At 48.4% G+C, this 22,722-nt stretch overlaps 1 protein-coding gene across 3 annotated transcripts in view; it reads right to left on the bottom strand.

Annotated features, from left to right (window-relative positions):
- SCNN1B (sodium channel epithelial 1 subunit beta) overlaps nucleotides 1-22,659 on the bottom strand; it is a 38,886-nt gene extending 16,227 nt beyond the window's left edge. Inside the window, exons 1-5 of one of the 3 annotated variants that reach the window (XM_083584618.1) lie at nucleotides 22,087-22,659; nucleotides 17,208-17,504; nucleotides 7,893-8,211; nucleotides 5,021-5,288; nucleotides 3,694-3,884 (exon numbers count right to left, since the gene is read on the bottom strand). In XM_083584618.1, coding sequence (XP_083440744.1) covers nucleotides 3,694-3,884; nucleotides 5,021-5,288; nucleotides 7,893-8,211; nucleotides 17,208-17,250 — 821 coding nt within the window. In that variant the 5' untranslated portion in view covers nucleotides 17,251-17,504; nucleotides 22,087-22,659. Of the gene's footprint in view, nucleotides 1-3,693; nucleotides 3,885-5,020; nucleotides 5,289-7,892; nucleotides 8,212-17,207; nucleotides 17,505-19,764; nucleotides 19,834-22,086 lie in introns of those variants that run through there. The other 2 variants (XM_083584619.1, XM_083584620.1) reach the window with 2 other exon arrangements.
- Nucleotides 22,660-22,722: the final 63 nt, after the last annotated feature.

The following is a 22,722-nucleotide window of genomic DNA, read 5'->3' as shown; positions in this document are numbered from 1 at the left end:
TAAGGGAGAGAGGAAATGAGTCCTGAGCTTCTGTGAGTTCCAGAGGTCTGGCCAGTGGCCAGGTGAGCCTGACTGCAGCAAGCCCAGGTCAGCCTGCCTAGCCTGGGGCTCTGATAACCAATCTGTTAACCAATCTGTTCCTGGTTTAATTAAATAGCCCCAAGTGTTTGCTGATTGATAATTAGCCGCAATGTACTGGACACGGGTGACTCAGCAGCAGGGAAAGAAAACCCTCCATCTACAGAGCAAGCCAAGCCATTCCTCATCTTTCAGATGTAGGCAGCGAGCAAACTTTGCAGCTACACAGAAGCCTTCTTCAGTGTCCCAAGCAAGACCAGATCGCTGATTAATTCTTAGTCCTTGTATACAAAAGCAGAAATCCTTCTCATTACCATGCAACATTACCAGGTTGACATCAGCCTGGACGTGGAACATCACTCTTAAATTTTATTATGATTCCTCTGGCAATGAGCATCTGTGTCTGAAAAAGGCTTCTGTGTAATCTAAAAGGTCACACGCCAAGCATTTTTACCATTAGCCAATCCAACAAAAAGAGAGTTTTGCTTCTCCTGCTGGATGGGACTCATGCAGCAGCTGAAATATTGGGCCAAAAGTTGTGTCCATTTCAAGGCGGGGGCAGAGGTGGCGGCGGCAGATTGTCCATTGGAAGCTGACCAAGACTTGCATTCCTTTCAGCGATTCTGCAAACTGGTCTTATTTGTTCTGGCCTCTAAGCTTCTGAGGGTCTAGGATTTTAGGTCTATTAAAATCTGATTCCAGTACACTGGATGTCATTTTTCAGACAGTAATCCACCTGAAACCTTGAGACTGGGCTAGAAATTTAATTAAATCAAATCAGGCTATTGGTGCCAGTAAGAAGCACTAAGGCGGCAGTGGGAGTGGGATGGGGTGGAGCAAGATGGGACAGCTCCTTAAATCCACCCTCCGCACACCCCCCCCCAGCCATCTCCTCTGAACTAGGAAACGGCTCTAGCCTTCCAGCTGTTTTGCACTACAACTCCCAGGTGCACTGGCAGGGGCTGATGGGAGCTATAGTCCACATCAGCTGGAAGGCCCTAGACTGGTGGAGTCTGCTGTAGATCAAATGTGCAGTACCATCCTTGGATTTTGGGTGCAATTTGAGCCAAGGAAGGAATGGAAATTATTGATAGTTCCCTGCAGATCTTACGCACATTTCATAGCTTGCACATGTCATCTTGTACTGCAGATCTGGCGATACAAATTCACGGAGGAGACGCAGCTATCAATGGCTACTGGCCATGATGGGTATGTTCTGCCTCCACTGTTGGAGGCAATATGTCTCTGAGTATCACGTGTTGAGAATCACAGGTGGGGAGAGCTGTTGCTCCCAGGTGCTGCTTGCTAGGAGAATGCTGGACCAGGCTGGGCTTCACTGGTCTGATCCAGCAGCTGGGCTCAGGGTAACTCCTTTCCTGCTGTGCATTGGATTTTTCATGCAGCTGCCCCCACCATTCTGCTCAAGCTCAGAATCAAACAAACCCCTGTGTTGCAAAGAGAACGTCGGCAATGTACAGGCAACACGATGACCATGTACATACGAAATAAACAATCTTTTATAGAATTTCTTCAAACCATAACAAGTCCAAAATGAAATCTTTAGTCTCAAAGTCTCTGAAAATCTTTAAATGAAGCAAGGTACCAAACTTTGTACGATGAAAGACAAGCTCTGAAGCTTTGTGTATTCAGCAAATATGATGTCCAACAATGAACAGTGATTCTGGATCTAGACTACTGTTTTGTAGAATTCTTCATCAGCATGGTGGGAGGATATAGAATTGCTTCATAAACTCATCTTATTTCGAATGAATGTATGTAAATGAAAATATCAAATGCTGTGGACTTCCGGGTTGGCGCCATCGCCGAATGGCGGACTCCCTCCGAGCTCCGGAGGGAGTCTGCTCGGCAGGGGCTGGGTTCTACCGCACCGGCGATGCGGGGACCCTTAGAAACCACGGCCACGGAGGCCGTGGACATGGAGACTCGGCTTGCACCGTTAGCGCCCTCCCGACTCGTGAAGGAGCCTTTTTAAAGGCTACGGATCGGGTGCCGGGGAGAAGCGTGGTGCCTTGAGTTCTCTGCTTCCCCTGCTGAGCGAAGCCGCATGCCATTCGGCGGAGAGCGCTGACTTCTTCCATTGAAAATTCGGACTTTTCAACAACAACCCGTGAGTAAATTTGGAAATCGGGTTCAAAAGGAGGAAAAAAAAATTTTTTTTTTCGAATTGGATACGAGCGGGGGGGATCCAAAAAGGAAGTCAGTCCCCTCCCTATTGTAAACTTTCCAAAACAAGGACGGGGAAACCAAGACCCAAAAAGGCTTGCATTGCTGATAAAAATCCAAAATTTCACGATGGGGAACTACAAGAACTGTGCTGGAGGAGGAACTGGAGAAGGGAAACGCAACCCCCCCCCCTGGGAACCGGGGTGACTGAAGAGAGAGCCTGGTGAAAGGAGTCGGAGATCTTGACAGCTGTCAAAATAGCTGTCAAAGTCGAAAAGCGGAGTGGATTTTATTATGAGAACTTGGCTGGTTAAATTTGATACAATTTGCTACAACTTGTTAAAATTTGGATACAAAATGGCGAATATGGATAACAAATTGACTTTTGGATTAGAGGAAACAAAGATACAACAATCCCCCTTGAGGAGTTTCGGGACATTACAAGGATTGGGAAAGTGGAAAAACACCAATGGAACTTTACAGGACTGGTTATCTTCTGGGAAAGCTGCAAAACGGAAATAACATCTCGTCTTCAGGGTGTTTTCTTTTTTGTTTTTTTAAAGGAGACAATAGATTTTTCTATTGAAGAAAGGAAGGGACTGAACGTAAGGTTTTGCCCCTGAATAACAACCATCCCTGCAGACTTACCAAACTTTCGAACTACAACGTTTTAGCAGCGGAACAAAGGGAAATCAGACTACAACCTGGAAAGAACAATGGAGGGAGTTCTATTACAGTTTTATTAAAGACTGAAGTTAAAGTTTTGAAAAATAATGATAATAATAATAATTTTGATTTTCAAAAAAATTTATTTTTAATTTTAAAAAAGAAAAAGCCAGCAAGGAGTTGGGGAAAAGTTGTGATTTATGGTCTTAAGAATTCCAGGCAGACACCAGGGGTTGATGGTCAGGGGGAAATTAAACCGGGGACAGGGGGGGGAGAACTAAAACTCCAAAGGCTTGCCAACTTGGTTATTTTTTGCTGAATTGGTCTATTATTCATTATATTTTTTCTATTCTCTACCTTTTCTGTTTCTATTATCTGGGGTGCTTCTTTTATTAAAAAATGGAAATTGTGGAATGACATGGGGTGGGTCTTGGGGAAAGAACACTGGGTTTTTTTTTTTTTTTCTTTTTTTTACTGTAAAACAAATTAAGTTTCAATTTGAATGGGGAACTTGTTTGGCCAACAATATGAAAGGGGAATATGGTAGGGGTGGGGGAAGGGGGGAGTCCCGTAAAGTGATATTTTTTGTATTTTTGAAAAATTTTAATAAATATTATTTAAAAAAAGAAAATATCAAATGCTGTGACTACATTATTACATGAGCACTGTTCCACAGCATTTGATATCCGTACAAAGTTTGGTACCTCGCTTCATTTAAAGATTTTCAGTTAAACAAAAACATGGCAAGGTCCCCCGGATACCTACTTGTAATTGCAAGGCTCTGCTCCAAACAGACAGGCCAGGATCATTTCCTCTGCCTTGTAGCCCATCTCAATCCTTTCTCTCTCCGTCTTCTGGGACAAGATGCTGGTGGACTGCAAGACGTACCACTCGGTCACTGCCTGGGCCGCGCTGGTGAAGTTCCGGTAGGTGCAACTGGTGCCGTTATTGGTGCACTTTGAGCAGAATTAGAGAGCGGTGAGGGAGAGAAGGAAAAGGAGGCACGTTTGTGCAGAAGAGGTCACTAAATGGAACCTCCATGTTCAGGAGCAGCTGGAGTCACAGGGGAAGGGACCTATGTCAGGGGCACAGCACCTGCTTGGCATGAGAAGGTCCCAGGTTCAGACTCTGACATCATCTCCAGGTAGGTCTAGGCGTTTTGCCTGGAACTCTGGGGAGCCATTGCTGCCAGTCAGTGCAGACAATGCTGAGCTAAATGGACCAGCAGTCCAGCTTCCTGGGTTCTAATGAGGTTTCAGATGAATGAATGAATGAATGAATGAATGAATGAATGAAGGAGTTGGCTAGCAATGGCTATGGGTCATGCTGCACCTGGGAACTGCAGGTGAGGAGAGGGCTGCTGTTGCCCTCAGGGCCTGCTTGTGGATTCTTCCTGTTGGGGCTTCTGGTTGATCCCCCTTTGGCCTGATCCAGCACTGCAGGGAATGCCTGATTTTTTTAGCTCCCCTCTGCTGCCTGCTTGTGGCTTTATCAGAGGCACCTGACTGGGTGAGATGACAGACCCACCCCTTCGAATGGAGGTGCAACAAAGAGGGCCAAAAACAGCTGTGGGTAAGGCTAGAGACAGCAGCAGCTTCTTCTCCTTTGCCTCCAGTTTCAGACATCCAGGGTTCATAAGGACATAAGAGCTGGCTGGATCAGGCCAAAGTCCAGCATCCTGTTCTCACAGTGGCCAACCACTGTGGCTCATGGGAAACCTGCAAGCAGGAACTAAGCACACAAGCAACACTCGGTTCCCGTGGCTTCTAGCAACTTGTATTTAGAGGCACTGCTATATATAGAATATAGAGGCAGAGCATATCCATCATGGCTATTAGCTTCATGAATTTGTGTAGCCCTCTTTTAAAGCTGTCCAAATTGGTAGTCATCACTGCCTCCTGTGGGAGGGAGTTCCATTATTCAGCTATGCATTGCAGGCAGAATTTCTCTGTCATACGGTGACATGTTCCCAGTGTTCCCCCTCTTTTACCTGGGGCAGAGAAGGATGACTTGGTGGTGCCACTCCCCTCCCCTCCCCACCTACTGGTTCCCCCCCACCTCCATCGGGTCTCGTGGAGCCCCCTCCCCTTACCAGCTTTAAGGCCAGCTTGCAGTTCTTGCCATCTAGGTTTGCAAAAGAGGAGTGGTTTCCGAGGATGTCATAGATGACTGGATGAGTCTTGTTGCTTTCATCAATGAGCATCAGGGGGATCTGGTTCCACAGCTGCATGTTCAGATCCTGGCTGGAGTTTGTTGGGCTAGACACGGTCAGGTTCTCGTTGGGAGGCTGCAGGATTCGTTTAAGGGCGGCATCAATGAGGTTGTCCAACTCCTGCAAGTAGGGCTTTGCTTTGGAATATCTGGAAAGCAACGAACCCTAAGTTCAGTTCTCCCCATTTGCCTGTGAATGTCATGAAAATGCAACAATATTGTGCTGCAAATTTCTTCTCATAGGCACATTTTTGCATTTCAGCCTGCACACTGCTTCAGAAAGTGGAAATCTAGCCGGTTCACCTTTGAATGCCAATTCCCCCCACCCCTGCTCCCCACTAGTGGGAACTACTGCAGAAATCTCACCCTCAGGTCAGGGATAAAGTAGCAGGGAGGGAAGGCTAGATTAGAGAGTGATATTTCCACCAGCAAGTTGATCCTGGGGATAATTTTTCCTGGAACTTGGGAAGTGGCTGGCTGAGAGTCAGGGTCCTCCTCCTCCTCTCTGATGCCCAACTCCTTTAGGAGAAATCCTTTCCACTTCTGACTTTCTCTAAAAGCTGCCAATTCCAGCTAAATTACCAACATCCTCCATCCTATGACCCTTGAGACACCCAAACCTCCCATCAGGCCCAACCAGCACAGTCATACCAAGCTGTGGAAGGTATAAGCTGTAGCCCCAAACTCCTGGAGGGCACCAGGTTGGGGGGAAAGGGTGCCCTAAAACATAACACCTTCCCCTGGGCATCCCTGCTCTTGCCACACGGGTGCCAACTGCTTTCCAACTGGTGGTGTGTACGCTGACCGTGAACTTTTGCCTTTGAAGGTCCAAGGCAGATAGTTTTTGTGCACAGGAATCCCCAGAATGAAAAGTCTGTTGTGCAGCATTCCAGAGGATAACGCTTGCAAGTAGTGAGAGCAGCAGATCCTACAGCCGTGCTGCCCAAGGGAGGACGATTCCTCAGGTGCAGCCATGTGGGTAGACTTCAGGAGCTGCCACCCTTTGGCGTTCAAGTAGCATCTCTTCATCCAAACTGATTTAGCACATAAAAACAAGAGGGACCTGGCAGCTGCCTAAGGCCAGAGGGGGATCGTCTAGTCCAGCACAGTGGCGTAGCGTGGGGGGTGCAGGGGGGGCGGGCCGCACCGGGCGCAACATCTGGGGTTAGGGCAAATCCACGGGTTAGGGGGCGCAAATCCACGGGTTAGGGGGCGCAAATCCACGGGTTAGGGGGCGCAAATTACTTGCCTTGCCCCGGGTGCTGACAACCCACGCTACGCCACTGGTCCAGCATCCTGCCCCAATGGGAAACCACCCCAGGCAGGACCACTGATCTAAGAACATAAGAAGAGCCTGCTGGATCAGGCCAATGGTCCATCTAGTTCAGGGTCCTTTACTATCTCTCTCTCTCTCTCTCTCTTTAAAAAAAATAATCGTTATTAATTTAAATTACACACATATACAAAAAATTTACAAAGAATTTACAATCTCATACTACAAAAAGAAAATTAAAGAAAAGAAGAAAAGAAAAGAAAATACAGAAAAAAGAAAGAAGATAAAGCAGATTTACGTGCATAAAAAACCTTAATCTTCCTAATTAATACTTAAATAAACACTTAAATAAAAAAGACTTCTGACAAAATGAGTCTTCCAATCATTCAATCATACTGTCGTCGTTTTTTCCGCACTGTTTTATATTCTTTAATATTGTTCCCGTCTACTCCACAAACAGTATTTGTTGTGTTTCAAGTATCACTCAAGTTCTGCTAATATGGTGTGGTTGGTACAATATGAACTTATAGAATCCTTAAATATTCTCCATTCTCCAACTATTTTCTGGTTCAATACTCCTCTAACTCTTCCCGTCAGTTTTTCCAGGGTCCTCTATTCTCAGTGGCCAGACAGATGACCTGATGGGAAGCCCACAGATGGGAAACGAGCATGACAGCACTCCTCTCCCCACCTCTGATTCCCGGAAATCGGTGTGATTCGGAGGCATAACAGCCTCCAACAGTGGAGGGAGAACCTAGTTGTTGTGACTAATAGCCATTAATCTGTGTAAGCCATATAGGTTGGTGCCCATCACTGCCTCCTGTGGCAAGGAGTTCCATAGTTTAACTCTGCTCCGTAAGAAGTCCTTTCTCCATCTCCCACCATACAGCTTCACTGGGTGACCCTGCTGGGTTCTAGTATTACGAGGGAGGAAGTTCTCCCTCTCCACTTTGTCCTGCAGCACACAAAGTTTTATAGAATCCTGGAACTGTAGACTTGAGAGGGACCTTCAGGATCATCTACTCCAACACCCTGCAATACATGAGCCAGAACTATGCACCTCTGTCTCACACACAGCCTTACTTGCCTTCCACTCGGCAGACCAGCTACAAACCTCCAGATCAAGGGTGTAGAAGCTGTGGCCCTCCAAGGGTTGTTGGACTCCGACTCCCATCATCAAGCCCCATCCCTGGGGGGGGGGGTGATGGCAACTGGAAGCAATGATACTCCTGATCTAGACTGTCTAGAGCAGGAGCAGCCTTTCTCAACCTGTGGGTCCTCAGATGTTGTTGAACTACAACTCCCATCACCCCTAGCTAGCAAGGCCAGAGCTCAGGGATGATGGGAGTTGTAGTCCAACAACATCTGGAGACCCACAGGTTGAGAACCGCTGAGATCCCCCCCCCCCCCCATGCTGGACTGCAATATTGGATGCCCACCTTGCGATGAGTCCAAGGACATTTGTCCTGAAGCAGCTCACCTGTATGGGCTTGCATTGCAGATGGTGACGGCAGGGAAGGTCATGGTCTTGAAGCCAATGGCAAGGGAGGCGGAGACGCCGTAGCTCAGGTATGTTAGGATGAGGGACCCCCAGTTCCAAAAGACCAGGGAGGCAAAGAGCAGGGTCAGTAAGAACCAGATGACTTTCTTCTTGGGTCCCTCGCGGATGATGCGCTTGGGCCCGTGGGTGTTGGTGTTATCGCAGTACCAGACCAGCAGCTCTTTGTAGGTGTAGCCGGGACCCTTCTGGAGGCGATGGAGAGCCTTCACAAAGTACCGCTTCAGGGTCATTTTGGGCTCTGTCGTTGGAGGAAACAGGAGCCCGTTAACGAAAACCGTCTGAAAAAACAACACCCAGAGTTGCCTTGCATGGGATAGAGGCCTGCTAGCTGCTATTATGGCCTCTCCCACTATGATGCTTGTTTCATTAGTATTACTAGTATTATTTTACTATGTATTGATGCATGAATTTTACAAGGGTGGGAACTAGTGTTAGAAACTGGGATAGAATAGCTAGGAGCCAAATGGCTCCTGGGAACTGGGCGCCAAAACAGAATGTCTAGTTGCCATTGCGGGTGGGGGGGGGTAGGCAACATTTGTTAATTTATTATTTTCATAATCATGAACTAATATGCAATTCACATAAGTGACACATTGTTAATATCACATTGTTAACAGAAATTGTTAATACATGTTTAATTTGGTGTTTACAATAAAAATATTGGGACCATACCTTTTCAAAATACTCTACTCTTTATTATTAAACTCCTTAACATATTGTTCTAATTTCAAACCCTGGCAGGATCATACCCACAACAAAACATTTTTTTAAAAAGCATTCCAAGAGCAGTTTAAAATATTCAAAAAAATCACATTCTAAAACTGTTACACTTAAAACATTTTAAGGGATCTCAGGGTTGCCAAGAACAGTGTCCTTCCACCATCAGATGCCTAGGTAAACAAGAATACTTTCATATTCCTTCTGAAAGTCAATAATGAGGGAGAGCATTCTATTAAACATGGTGCCACCACTGAAAAGTCCCTGTCATGGGTTAACATCAACTGGGCAGCCCCCAGTGGCAGTACCACCAACAAGACCTCACCGGCTGATAATAGGGTCTGAGATAGTTGATATTCACAATTGCATTATAAGAGCATCATATCTAATTGTTCTGTACATTTAAAATGTGGAATTTTAATTGAATATATTGGTATTGATTTTGTTGATAGAAACCACTTAGAGTCTCCTTTGAAGTACAACCCAGTATATTAAAAATAACTAAATAAACAAATGTCCTTGACAGGGATGGAGATGGGTCTGAACTGGAGCAGGGGGGTATGAAAAATCTACCAGGAATTTGTTCTCCGTAAACCTCATTGAAATGAATAGGAACTGGACAGTGGTGCCAGGCCTGGTGGATTGGGGCCCCTGCTGGAGTCATCGAGGAGGAAGTCAAGTGCCATGTGGATCTTCCACTCAAGGCACCAAATGTTTTGGTCAACCCTGGATTTAGATTTTGCCAGAATGATTCATACTTGCTCTCTGGAAACCAGGAGATATTCCTGCCACTCCTTTCTCCATCTATGCAAACCCATGCAGATGGGCAAAGCTCTTTTCCCACCATCTGTACAGAGGAGCAGACTATGACCTGCCAAGGCCTGGCTGCCACAGAAAACCAATTCACTGTGAAGTGGTGGCCATTTTAGCCTTCACGATGAAGAGCCAGGGAGTTAGGGTGCCATAAGCCAGAGCAACACTTCCGCGGGACTCCTCAGGCTGCTTCTAGACTGTTCTCCAGGGGAGCCAATCGTAGACCAGCCAATTCAGGTTGCACAGTTAAAGCAGTGGGTTGGGTGCTCTCGCGCAATCCCCCAAATCCCAAACTTTTTGCAGCAAGGGAGGCGAGGGGGAAAGGGAGTAGAAAGTGTAGGTTAACAAGTGCTTGACATTGTGTAAAGGACAGAAGAAGAGTTCTGCTGGATCAGACCACCATCTGGCACAGTATCCTGTTCTCACAGTGGCCAACCAGACGCCCCAATGGGCAACTCAAAAGCAACCTCCCTACAAATGAATGCTCGATAAACAGCCAACTTTGTGCCAATGAAACAAGATGAATGGTCGGTAAACAGGTCACCTGGAACTGGTCTCAGGCACAAAGCAGACATGGTGGAGTTATGGGGAGGAAGGAAGAACAGACCCTGCAAATGTCCCTATTTTCCACGGATGTCCCTGATTTAGAGAAGCTGTCCCAGCTTCTGATTTGATCCTGGGATGTCCCGCTTTTTCTTACGGTGTCCCTATTTTCATTGGAGAAATGTTGGAGGGTATGGAAAAAAATGGACTGGGTCCCCCACCCCCTTCACTTATCCCCCCCCAAACTACTTTCACCCGTGTTTGGTGACAGGTCTCAGAAGCTGCAGGAGGACACAAGTGACTGAGCCCCCTTTGGGGCACCTTCCCATCCTCTGTGACTTGTTAGGGGTGCAGCTTTCATGGTCTCTAGAGACCCTCCCTCCTGCCCAGTGGAAGCCAGGAACATAGCTGCCCCCGCCCCCGCCCCCCAGCAAGCTTCTGTTCTCCTGGAGGCTGAAGGAGGAAGATTCCTCCCAGGCAAGAAAGAGCTGCCTGGCAGGGGCAGGACCAGAGGTTATGTTTTTCAAATACTTTCGCCTTTAAGATACCATCGGTACATTTTGTTCTGCCGATGGAGGGCTGCGGCGGAGTTTGCATTGGCCTCGCGAGTCCTAAAAGGCACGCCTTGTACTCCTCTAGCATGCCAAGGATGCATATTTCTGAATCGGTCGATCCCAAGGTGGAATGTCGAAACGAGAGAGAAAAGAGAAACCCAACGAGTGCTTAGACAACGGTTTGTAAGGTGTAAGGGCTCATCCACACTGACCTTTGGCCCTGTTCTTTCCAGGCACAGGCCTGCAATTTTAAGCACCCTTTTTCATTTTTGCTCCAGAGCTTTCCATGCAGAAACCCGCTCTTTAAAGCTGAATTGGATTGCCATTTGCTCTGATTTAAAGAGTGGGTTTTCGCAGGGAAACCAAAGGGGGGACACACACACTCAGACATAGAGCTTTCAAGTGCAGACCGTGGCTGGAAAGTAGAGAGGAAAGGAAAGTGTGGATAAGCCCTAAGAGATGAAGCCAGAGCTAATCTGAGCAAGGCCAGCAGGGTTCAGTGGCAGGACACCTGCTTGGCATGCAGAAGGTCCCAGGTTCTGTCCTCAGTGGCATCTCCAGGTAGGGATGGGAATGTCCCTTGTCAGAAACCCCGGAGAGTCACTGCCAGGCTGCTCAGATCTTCTTCTTTGGTGATCACTCGTAGCCAAGATTGTCTTCCATGAACACGGTTTTAACAGCGAGTCCGTAAGTGACTGTGGAGGCCAGTTCTGGATCCACATGTCCTTCCACAGTTGAGACAGGTTTCTGGGCAGGAGTTGATCATGGCAGAGGTGGAGCTAGCTGCTCTGGCACCCGGAGCGGCGCACATGCTATACACCTGGGGGTGGGGCGAGCCGCCCACGGGGGTGGCGTGGCGAGTGTCCCATAGGGATGTGGTAGCGAGCACAGGGTTGACGCATCCCATGGGGGTGGTGCGGCGATGTCACTCCTCTCAGGGATGACACCCGGGGTGGCCCGCACCCGCCCACATCCCCTTCCTCTGCCAGTGAATCATGGTGAGGGGTTGCCAAGCGTGCCTTCCTCTTAGTGTGTTCGTCATGAGTTCGAGCATCCTCAAAGCCCATGACACCTTTGGTAAAGGCTGTTCCCCAATTGGAGCACTCGCAGGCCAGTGTTTCCCAGTTGTCATTGTTTACACTACATTTTTAAAGATTTGCCTTGAGAGAGTCTAGTTTGTTGACCACCAACATTATGCTTTCCATTTTTAAATTTGGAATAGAGTAGTTGCTTTGGAAGACGATAAGCAGGCACCCGCACAACATGACCAGTCTAACGAAGTTGATGTTGAAGAATCATTGCTTTGAAACTGGTGATCTTTGCTTCTTCCATTGCACTGGCATTAGTTCGTTTGTCTTCCCAAGTGATAACATGGAGTTAGATGGACTAGGGGTCTCACTCAGTTTTCTATGTCCTGGTTTAAATCAGCCCTTTATTTAGAACAATGAGAACTGGAACCTTGTGTTGTTTTTAAAGGAAAGAACCATAGCTCAGTGGAAGTAGAGTATTGCTTTTCCCACAAAAAAATCCCAGGTTGAATCCCCAATATCTCCAGGTGGAGCTGGGAATGTCCTCTGTCGGACATGCTGGAGAGTCGCTGCCAGTCAGTGTTGGCAATACTGCACTAGATGGAAGCAAGTCAGCTTCCTACATTCTCTTTGATGCAGCACAGAAGACCCTGTGGAGAGAAGCAGCTGTGGGGACTTTCATTCTTACAGGATCCCATTCTTGTCCATTTCTGATATGTTAGCCCAGGAGGCAACAAGGCATTGGATCTTAAAGTTCTTCCCAATGTTTAGTCGGAATCTCCTTTCCTGTAATTTGAATCCATTGGCTTGATCCTACCCTCTGCAGTAGCAGAAAAGAAGCTTGTGTCATCTTCCATGTGGATTTTTGAAGATGACTATCAAATCAACTCCCAGTCTCTTCTCCAGGCTAAACTCTCTCAACCATTCCTCAACGGCCTTGGTTTCCAGCAGTGTTAGAAACTCAGAGATACTGTATAAGCTAGGCACCAAATGGCTCTTTAAACCAGGGTTTCATCTGCCAAAAGGGAATGCCTAGTTGCCATTTTGGGGCCAGATGGCTTGAAAGTCATATTTTCAATAAGACTTTTTTGGCTCCTGAAATTCATTCCGATTGTGCAGATAAAATATAATGGATAGAATTCTACAGGATGTGTTGCTAGTGTGTGAAAAGGGTCAAGATCCCAGGATCCCCAGGAATGCACCTCCAGATGGTGGAGAGGTCAGGTGCCATCCTGGCATCCGGGCATCTTCACTTGGTTGCAAGTGGCCGATAGCACAGGTACAAAATGTGCCTGATACCTGGTGAATTTCGAATGTTGATTTCCAGACCTTGATTAACTTGGTGTCTCTTTGAACACCTTCCAGCTTGTCGATATCTTTCTACAACTATGGTGCCCATAACTGGACACAAGATTCCAGGTGGGGACTGTTCATCTTCTCAGATATCTATCATCTATCTATCTATCTATCTATCTATCTATCTATCTATCTATCTATCTAATCTATCTATCTATCTATCTATCTATCTATCTATCATCTATCTATCTATCTATCTATCTATCTATCTATCTATCTATCTATCATCTATCTATCTATCTATCTATCTATCTATCTATCTATCATCTATCCCAGCCTTCATCCAAGGATCACAGGGTGGTTTGCAATATAAAAACACAAAAATACATAGTAACAAACAAAAATGAACCTCCTCTCCCAGTTTAAAAGCCATGTTTACTCAGTCAAATGCCTGGGAGATGAGGAATGTTTTTGCCTGGCGCCTAAAGATATGTAATGAGGGCACCAGGTGAACCTCCCTGGGGAAAGAACTCTACAAATGGGGAATCACCACAGAAGAGGCCAGATAACTCCCAGATAAACACACCCAATTCTTCACCTGTTCCTCGGAGGTCTTGTTTTTTTCCATAATGCTGACCATCTTTGTTGCTAAACAATCAGGAGCTGAATCCCGCCTTGGTCTCCTGCAGATCCTCATCTCTCGCTGCCCTGCCCCAAATTGCTCTTTCATAGAGCCAGATGGAGATTCCTCCCCTCCCCCAGGGGCCATCTTCTTCTTCTTCTGTATGCAAACCCCATTAGAGAAGAATGAACTCAGGTTGAAGCAAACACACTCAGACTCTGCTAGGCAAAGGCTGCCATGCCAGGCGCTCTGGGCGCGGGTGTTTGTTCCCGGATGAGTCACTCATCTCCCCAGAGGGCAAATGGGGATGCTGTGTAGCTAACGAGAGGTGGCCAGGAGCCCACGTTACCTTTGGCAAAGCACCAGCACCCTTCCTGGGTGCCTTTGATTTTCCCAACCATGAACGCACACACTGCAAAACCTGACGGCGGCATGTGCAGAAAATTCAAGCTGGCTTGTGAAAAAGCACAAGGCAAAGGGGGAGGGCCGTAGCTCAGTGGCAGAGCAGCTGCCTTGCATGCAGAAGGGCACAGGTTCTATCCCCAGGTGGGGCTGGGAGAGAGAGTCCCCCTGCCTGAAACCCTGGAGAGCTGCCATTGTCCAATAATTCCAATGGATTGCTGAATATTGCTTTATTGGATATATGTTGTTTATTTTAAAGTTACTGCGACTTTTTTGTATTGGGTCCAATTGTTATTAGGTGTGTGATATTTGCTGTCTATTTTGTTGTTTCTTCACCTTGTTTATAGTAAGTGTTACTTTGGTTCTCAAACTTAATCCGTTCCAGAAGTCCATTCCAAAACCAAAGCGTTCCAAAACCAAGGCACGCTTTCCCATAGAAAGTGATGCAAAATGGATCAATCCTTTCCTGACTTTTAAAAACAAACCCTAAAACGGCAATTTAACATGAATTTTACTATCTATCGAGACAATTGATCCATAAAATGAAAGCAATAAACAATGTACTGCAGGCACACAATCAATCAATCAGTAGCTGAACTGGGTTCCACACAGTCACAAAAACAAAACAAAAAAGCTGCAAAAACAAAGACACAAAATAAATAGCAAAAACAGACAGACCTCAGCCTAACACTCAAAATGGAGCACGTTCGGCTTCCGAAAAAAAGTTCGCAAAAGGGAACACTTACTTCCAGGTTTGCAGTGTTTGGGTTCCAAGTTGTTTGAGTACCAAGGCGTTTGAGAACTGAGGTACCACCATATAGAAAGGTGGGATACAAATTAAAAGTGAAATGAAATCCACACTTCATTTCTAGGTACTGCTCCACACTTTCCCAGTCCATGTCTGAGGATTTTGGGGGGTGCGGGGTTTGCCATGACATTTCCCCCACGAAAACAGGCTTTAACACTGAACGGCAATTTGGGATTTATGTGGATTTATTTTCAGCTGTAAAGAGCAGGTTTTCACAGAGAAAGCAACAGGGCCAAAAATAAATAAAAATAAATAAAGTGCTAGGAGATGGAGCTTTAAAACATGGGCCCGTACCTAAAAATGCAGCACAAAAGGAAGTCTGGATGAGCCCTCCGCGTAGAGACTACTGAACTAGATGGACCAAAGGTCCAGCTCAGTAGAAGGCAGCAGCGTCCAATCATGCTGTCATCTCAGGGACTGCACCAAAGTCAAGCCAGACTAAGACCCGCTGCTCCCTGAGGCTGGGAAGAAAGGCCTCTCCACCTTGGTCATGGGCACTGCAGGCCCAGGGAGCGGAACGGGTGTCTGCAAATGCCTCCCGATCGGACTCCGTGCGCTGTCTGCAATCTCCAGCCTGGCAGGCCAGCTGAGTGGCAGGGAGCCAGTGGTGGAAGCCAGAAGCAATGCGCTGTGACCAGGCAAAGGAAACATTTGGCGGGCATGCAGAATCTGTGCTACAATTGGCCGCAGTTTTGCTTTTGTGGGGAGCACCTGCAAAGTCAGCTGCCGTTGCATGTGTTTGGCAAACTCTGACCCAGCAGGATGAATCTTTAGGCTTCTTTCTTTGTGCAAACAGCAGTGTGTGTGTGTGTGGGGGGCTACAGCTCTTGTCCATTCTAGGAAGACTTGCATAGAGGCACTACACATTTTCAAAAGCCAGAAGTGGAAAAATTATGGAGGACACGTTCCGCCTCTCCCATCTCCCTGATGTGGAAAGAGAGATGATTGCAGGAGGAAGCAGGGGCGTAGGAAGGGGGGGGCTGTGGGGGCAGACCGCCCTGGGTGCCCTCACTGAGGGGGGTGACAAGCCTACCCTGAGCCGTGGGGTTAGTGGGGGAGCTGTGCCACTCTGTCGGCAGCATTCCCTCCTTCCCAGTTAGTTTTGACAGCTTGGGGGAGGCTTGGAAGTTACAAGCGGGCAGCGCGCTGAATGTCCACCATGGGCGGCACGCTCCGCTCTCGTGTGCTGCTTGCTCCGCCTCTGGCTGCAGGGCATGCACGTCACTCCAGACACCCAAGCGGCTATTCTGGGAGGGCACCCTCCACACCATGTCCCCCTTGGGAGCGCACCTACCCTGGGCAGCATAGATATATGCTCCGCTGCTGGAAGGAAGCTCATTCAGCTGGGTCTACAGCACTACTGTAAGACCATCCCAGCCCTGATTTGCTCCTTTGGCAGAGCTGGGACTGGCATTTTTTGAGTCCTTGGCAGATATCAGCAGCCAAGGAGCTTGGGGGGCTGGCAGACTAGGAAGCTGCCCCATTCTTGCAAGCCCTCAGGTGGCAAAGGGCCCACCTCCATCCCTCCCCAGGAGACCTCGGGGCGAACGGACAAGAAGGAAGGGGAGGATATCTGGCAAGATCCAGCGGTGGAGTGGAGCAGAGCCAAAGCCTCACCATTAATTCCATGGCAGGGACAACCACATCTTCTCCCAGATCACAGCCAATCCTCTGCATGCCAATTAAGTCAGAAGCTGTTCTCAGAGAGAGGTCCCCACTCACGGAAGCTAAGCAGGCGCAGGGGGAATCAATTCCATCAGCACGCACGGCCAAGGGTTCAAGCGCACCTTCTAGTTTAAGAAAATCCCAAAGCCGCTTTCTTAGGACCAACAGAAATGCTGCAGAATAACTGAGCAAGCTTTTGGGTCCACCAGATCTCTTCCACAGGCTGGAAGTTAATCAAAGTGGAAGGGATTAAAGAATTGGGCGTTCAAGCCACTGTGTCTGCCCAGGCCAAAAGCACCTTTTTGTTGTGTAGGCTTAGAAGGGAACCTGTGCTGGAGCGCACCCGCACCTCAGAATTGGGAAGGGGACATAGCTCAGTGGCAGAGTTATCTGCCTTGCAAGCAGAAGGTCCCAGGTTCAATTCTTGACGGCATCTCCTGGTGGAGTTGGGAGTGACTCCTGTCTGAAATTCTGGAGTGCAGCTGCCAGTCAGTGTGGACAATGCTGAGCTAGAACAATGGTCTGACAGTATGGCAGCTTCCTACATTCCTAATTTGCTTCTACACACCACTGGTGAGAGTCTTGTATCCAGGATCACTCCATGCGAGGAGGGAGCCTGGAAATCATAACTGCCAGAGTGGATCAGAGAGAGTCATCTTAGGACCTGTCCTGGTTTTTCACCACCACCCATTTCACCATCCAGGATACGACTGCATCGAGCCTGTCTGCAAACTGAGCTATGCCCACCCAGCTGATCTGTCTAGGCGCAGCCTCCCTGTGCCTTACCTGGCGAGCTTCTGTCTTCTCCAGTAATTGCTGGTGGATCCATAGCGATCTAGGACGGTGTTGGCTCAAAAGATGCCACAGGGGGAGTGAAATGGGCAGAGGGCGCTGTCCTCCATTCGCCAATGGGAGGCGAGTGCCTTCCAAGACCCACTCAAGTCCCAGGCAGAGCTAAGGGAGCTTCAACCAACAGCCCCTTCCTGCGGCAGAATTTATCAGGCGTTGGTAGCAATGGCTGTTTTCGGGAGCAGAACAAGCCTTGGGTTACACGTGTGCAAAAGGGGGTGTCCCCTTTGTCTCCTGCAAAAGGGAAAGAGGCAGATTATAAATGACCATTGTTAAAAATGTCATTATCACCGCCTGTCCCTTTCTGCATTCATTTCCTTCTGACTTCACTCTTGACAATGCCCCTTCCCTCCAAAACCCCCCACCTATGTGACTATATACCTGCAACTCAATATATGATTTAATACACCTGATACAGTGGCATGTACTCCACAAAAGCTCTTGCCATTGTTAATTTGTTAGCCTTTAAGGTGCCACAAGACTCTTCTCAGGCTTTTAAGGCAGAGAGATGTCTTTAAAATAAATTGTTTAGCAGTGTTCTGTGTTTTTAGCCTACACTATGCAGAGGCAGGAGGCACAATTGCCTTGAAAGTGCAGCAGGTTTAAAACTCATCCCTCAGAATCTCCTCTCAACATCTGAAGATCTCGAAGTTTGAAAGGATGTACACAGATTTTAAAATTTGGGTTAAGCTTTCCGATTGTAGAGGGGTAAATGGATCCTCCCTGCAGTCTTTCTCAATACAGGTAAGAAGCATCTCATGGGGCAGAGGGATGAAAACAAATGCTTGAATCTACATAGAATCACAGAACTGTAGAGTTGGAAGGGACCACAAGCTTCATCTAGTCCAGGCATGTTCAAAGTCCATTTTGGGGGCTTAATCCGGCCCACTGGTCAGTTTAATCTGGCCCCTGTGGCTGTTTATTTCCTGGGGTAAAGTCCTGAAAAACCTCAACAACTTCAACCCTAAAAAATGGTTAACAACTTTGGTCAGCCCTCATGGCCCTTCACTTCATCAAATCTGGCCCTCTTTGAAAAAAGTTTGGACACCACTGATCTAGTCCAGGGGGTAGGCAAACTAAGGCCCAATCGCCTTCTAAATCCGACCCGCAGATGGTCTGGGAATCAGCGTGTTTTTACATGAATAGAATGTGTCTCTTTATTTTAAATGCATCTCTGGGTTATTTGTGGGGCATAGGAATTCATTCATTCCCCCCCCCCAAAATATAGTCCAGCCCCCCGCAAGATCTGAGGGACAGTGGACTGGCCCCCTGCTGAAAAGGTTTGCTGACCCCTGATAGTCCTACCCCTTGCAATGCAGGAATATTTTGCCCAACGTGGGGCAAATTAAGCATGAGATTAAGAGTCTCTTGCTCTACGGACTGAACTACTCTCACAGATGCCATCAGAGCTAGTATTTGCTGCTCTGACTTCTTGACACTGCAGAGGGTCCATGAAGATCCCCAGTAGAAATGCAAAATGGGAATGTAGGGCAACAGAGGAGCAGGAGACTGCGGGAAAAGCTCCAGGTAGGCAAGGAAGCTAGATGGGCGGCAGCAGCAGCAGCAGCAGCAGACCTGATGGTGTGACTGAGAACTACAGGGAAATGCAAGCAAAATGTCCCAGGTTCAGTTGCCAGGTAAGGTTGGGTGAGACACCTGCCTGAAACCCTAGAGAACCACTGCTGTCCATCGGTGTGGACAGTACTGAGCTAGAAGGACCCAATGGTCTGATGCAGGACAAGGCTGTGGGAGACAGGTGAACATCTCCTGGGGTTTTTGAAGCCCTCCCTCCAGCAGCTGTTCCACCTGTGCTGCTCACTCAGCTGTTGAAACTAAGGTGTGGCTTGTGAGCGTCAGCTGGGAGCACTGGATTGGCATCCCTGACGCTGGGGAAAAAACCTGCCGCCCACAACAACCTGGCCTCTCATCAAGCTCAGCAGGACACACTTCACCTGGCAGAGCACCAAGGATGTTTTCTGGCTAGCATGGCAAATGGGACACATTTGGGGAAACAGAGCTCTGTGTTGCTCTTTGGATGCTGTTTCTATCATGCAGAAACTGGGGATTGCAAGAGCTGGTCTTTGACAGGGAAGTTGAGCAACAAGGCAGAAGAGAAGGACATTTATGAGCACAGCAAAGTTGCTCACTTAAAACAGGCAGAAACTGGACTCTGGGAGTCCAAGACTCTTGGCACCCAGACAGCGCAAGGTCCTCCCTCCATCATTCAGGCTGCCCGTGGCTCAGAGCCCAAAGCCTTCAGGTTGGGAAGAACAAATAGTTTGAACCACCTGAGATCACTCACTGAGCTTCTTGAACTTTGACTCCTCGTTTGGAAACTGGAATAACCACCATTTAAATAAGCAGAGATCTTTGATAGGCCGGTTAAGGATGCCTCCAGCTCTTGGCTTAGGGACTTATTCAAGCAAAAGGTGGCGGGAGTTATTTGAGTATTTCTAGCAATAACTGGGTTTTTTATATTATTATTGATTGATACCTGCTTCATAAGAACGTTAGAAGAGTCTTCTGGATCAGGCAAATGGTTCATCTAGTTCAATATCTTGTTCTAAAAGTGCCAACCAGATGCCTATTATAAGACACCCACAAGCAGGACTTCAGCCCCAGAGCACTCTCTACCTTCCTGTGGTTTGCAGCAACTGGTTTTGAGAAGCATGGCTGCCTCCAACTTTGGGGGCAGAGTATAGCTATCATGGCTAGTAGTCCTTGATATAAACTTGCTTAATCCTCTTTTAAACCCATCCAAGTCGGTGGTCATCCCTGCCTCCTGTGGGAGGGAGTTCCAAAGATTAACTATGCAGTGCACAAAGAAGTGCTTCCTTTGCTGGCGATCAGCTTGGCTTAAACCACCCTTCCCCAAACTTGATGCCTTCTGGATATTTTGGGTGGCTCCTCCCATCAGCCCCAGGCAGCATTGCTGCAGGGCACAGAGGCTGGTGAGAGTTGTAGCCTCGAACTTCTGGAGGGCACCGGGTTGGGGAAGGGTTAGGGTTAATCTTCAAAGGAGCCTTTCCTGAGAATTTTTTTTTTAAAAAAAGGATTTGGAAATGGTTACCGGTATATTGATTGATAATTTATTTGTTTAAATTGTTCAATAAAAATATATACAAAAAAATAAAATAATAAATAAATAAAAAGGATTTGGTCTTTAGCAGAAACTAGGGAAGGGCAATGCACTTTGGTGACTCTGGCCTCCAATGCTGCTCCCATATAGATTCGCAGACTTGGAAGGGACCACAAGGGTCATCTAGTCCAACCCCTTGCAATGCATGAAACTTTTTTGCCTAACGTGGGTTTTGAACCCACAACCCTGAGATTAAGAGTCTCATGCTCTAACAACTGAGCTATCCCTTCATGTGTGCTGCCGCCGCCCCCTCCTCCCCACAGCCAACATGATCTGCTCCAAACCCTTATCCCCTTCCCAGGGTCACTTCACACATTACACACTTTCCCATATAACAGCAGAACATTGTGCACATGCCAAACACACGTTTTCCACCATGTACATGAGCTGCACTTGTCGAAAAGCTGGTGGTTTCAGTCTTGCACAATTCTGATTCTTGGGGAGGGGCAGCGGGCAGCCAAATCTGGCCCTGGTAGAGAGGAGTGGAGCAGGTTTAGGCAAAACTGTGCATCCCTGCTCCCAATTGGGGTGTGTGTGTGTCATTATTCTCCCAGTTTAGCTAACCCTGAGCCAGAAAACAGTCTCAGTGTGGCCAATAGATTACTATCCCCCCGCCCCTTTTCAACACGGAGGTCTCCAGAGGAGTCACAACAATCTAAAAATGCCATTACAGTGGTACCTCAGGTTAAGTACTTAATTCATTCCGGAGGTCCGTTCTTAACCTGAAACTGTTCTTAACCTCAAGCACCACTTTAGCTAATGGGGCCTCCTGCTGCCGCTGTGCCACCGGAGCACGATTTCTGTTCTCATCCTGAAGCAAATTACTTAACCTGAAGCACTATTTCTGGGTTAGTGGAGTCTGTAACCTGAAGCGTATGTAATCCGAGGTACCACTGTAGAGTATTTAAATCAGTTAAAATAAATTACGGTCAAGAGAGCATTGGAGGAGCCCGACGGTCACTGGATCAGGACAAAGGACACGGGGTAGGGTAACCTAGCCCAGCATTTTGTTCTCACCCTCTTCTGGGAGGCCCACAGACAGAGCCTGAGCGCAGCACAGACACCGCGGTTGGTAGCCACGGATAGCGTCATTCACCGCCATGGATTTGTCTACACCTGTAGTGCTCTGCCACTGGAACTCCCTGCCAATTGAAGGGTGGAGAGCTTCAGAAGACGAGGGGGGAAGCAGCAGCAGCAGCGCCCAGGTGGGTGAAGGGTTCTGGCACTTGCTCGCCCCCTGGGAATGAAGTTAACCCCTTTCTTAACCTAGGGAGGTTCTCTCAAGGTTTAAGGGGGGGGGGAGAGAGAGATTTACATCCTATAATCATCGCAGGTAAAGGGGAGGGTTTTTTGGGGGGATGCAGGGAGGCAGCTTTCAGACCTCTTGGAAGAGGGAACGTTCCGGACTCCAATAAGCAAGAGTCGTATGAACTTGAGCCATGGGGCCCCTTCTGTCTTCATCGAAGGCGACCCCTCCCGCTCTGCTAGGGATTCCTCCTGTTCTCGATCCCTTAGGTGGGATCAGGGGCGGCCACCCGCCTACCGGAGATGATCGCTTAGGGGAGCCGGCGGAAGAGGCAGCCCTCCGGTTCGACGGAGTCCCCGGACAGTTTGATTCCCTTTCCCCCCACTCGGCTCGGAGGGGTTCTTGGAAGAAGCGACCCGCCCATCCCTCACCTGCCTCTCCGCCTGCTTGGCGGCAGGTGCTCCCGCTGGTCCCGCGGACGCCTTCCTGCGTCTTCCCCGACGGCTCCGTCTCAGGCTCCGTCTCTGCCTGGAGCTCCCGCCTCCTCCGTCGCCTCTGCCCCTTTCTGTTGCCCGGAGCGCCCTCCGTTCCTTCCCACCCCCCTCCCGTTCACTTGCCAAATCCTCGCCCGCCCCCACCCTCAGGTCGCCACCTCTTCCTGAGTCTTCCTCAGTCAGTACAACGGCCTGGCAGGCGGAAATGCGGCCGGCGAAGCTTTTCCCAGGCGGGAGGATGCGGCTCCAGTTGGATTCCTCCCCGTCGGCAGGCTGCGAAGGGAAGGCGTGCCGGGCTTAGGGAAGAAAAAGCACTCTGAACATGCGCAGAAGCCGTCTCTACGCCAACCTTTCCGACAGGGGGCGCTGCGCTTCTGACTACCAGGGCTGCGAGGCTGCTCCCGCTGCCCACCCCCTCTGGCGACCTTTCGGTGCGGGGCAGAGCAGAGAGGGAGGGGAATCGGGACCTGCCTGACGCGGCTGCTGCAGAGCAACCACCCAGCCCAGGACAGGTTTCCTCCAGCTCATAGCCCCATCCCGTCCTGAATTCTCAAAATGCCTCTGAATTAGTTG

This window comes from Podarcis filfolensis, assembly GCF_964270895.1.
Source record: "Podarcis filfolensis genome assembly, chromosome: 14".
NCBI lineage: Eukaryota > Metazoa > Chordata > Lepidosauria > Squamata > Lacertidae > Podarcis > Podarcis filfolensis.
This window is presented reverse-complemented; position numbering and strand designations above follow the sequence as displayed.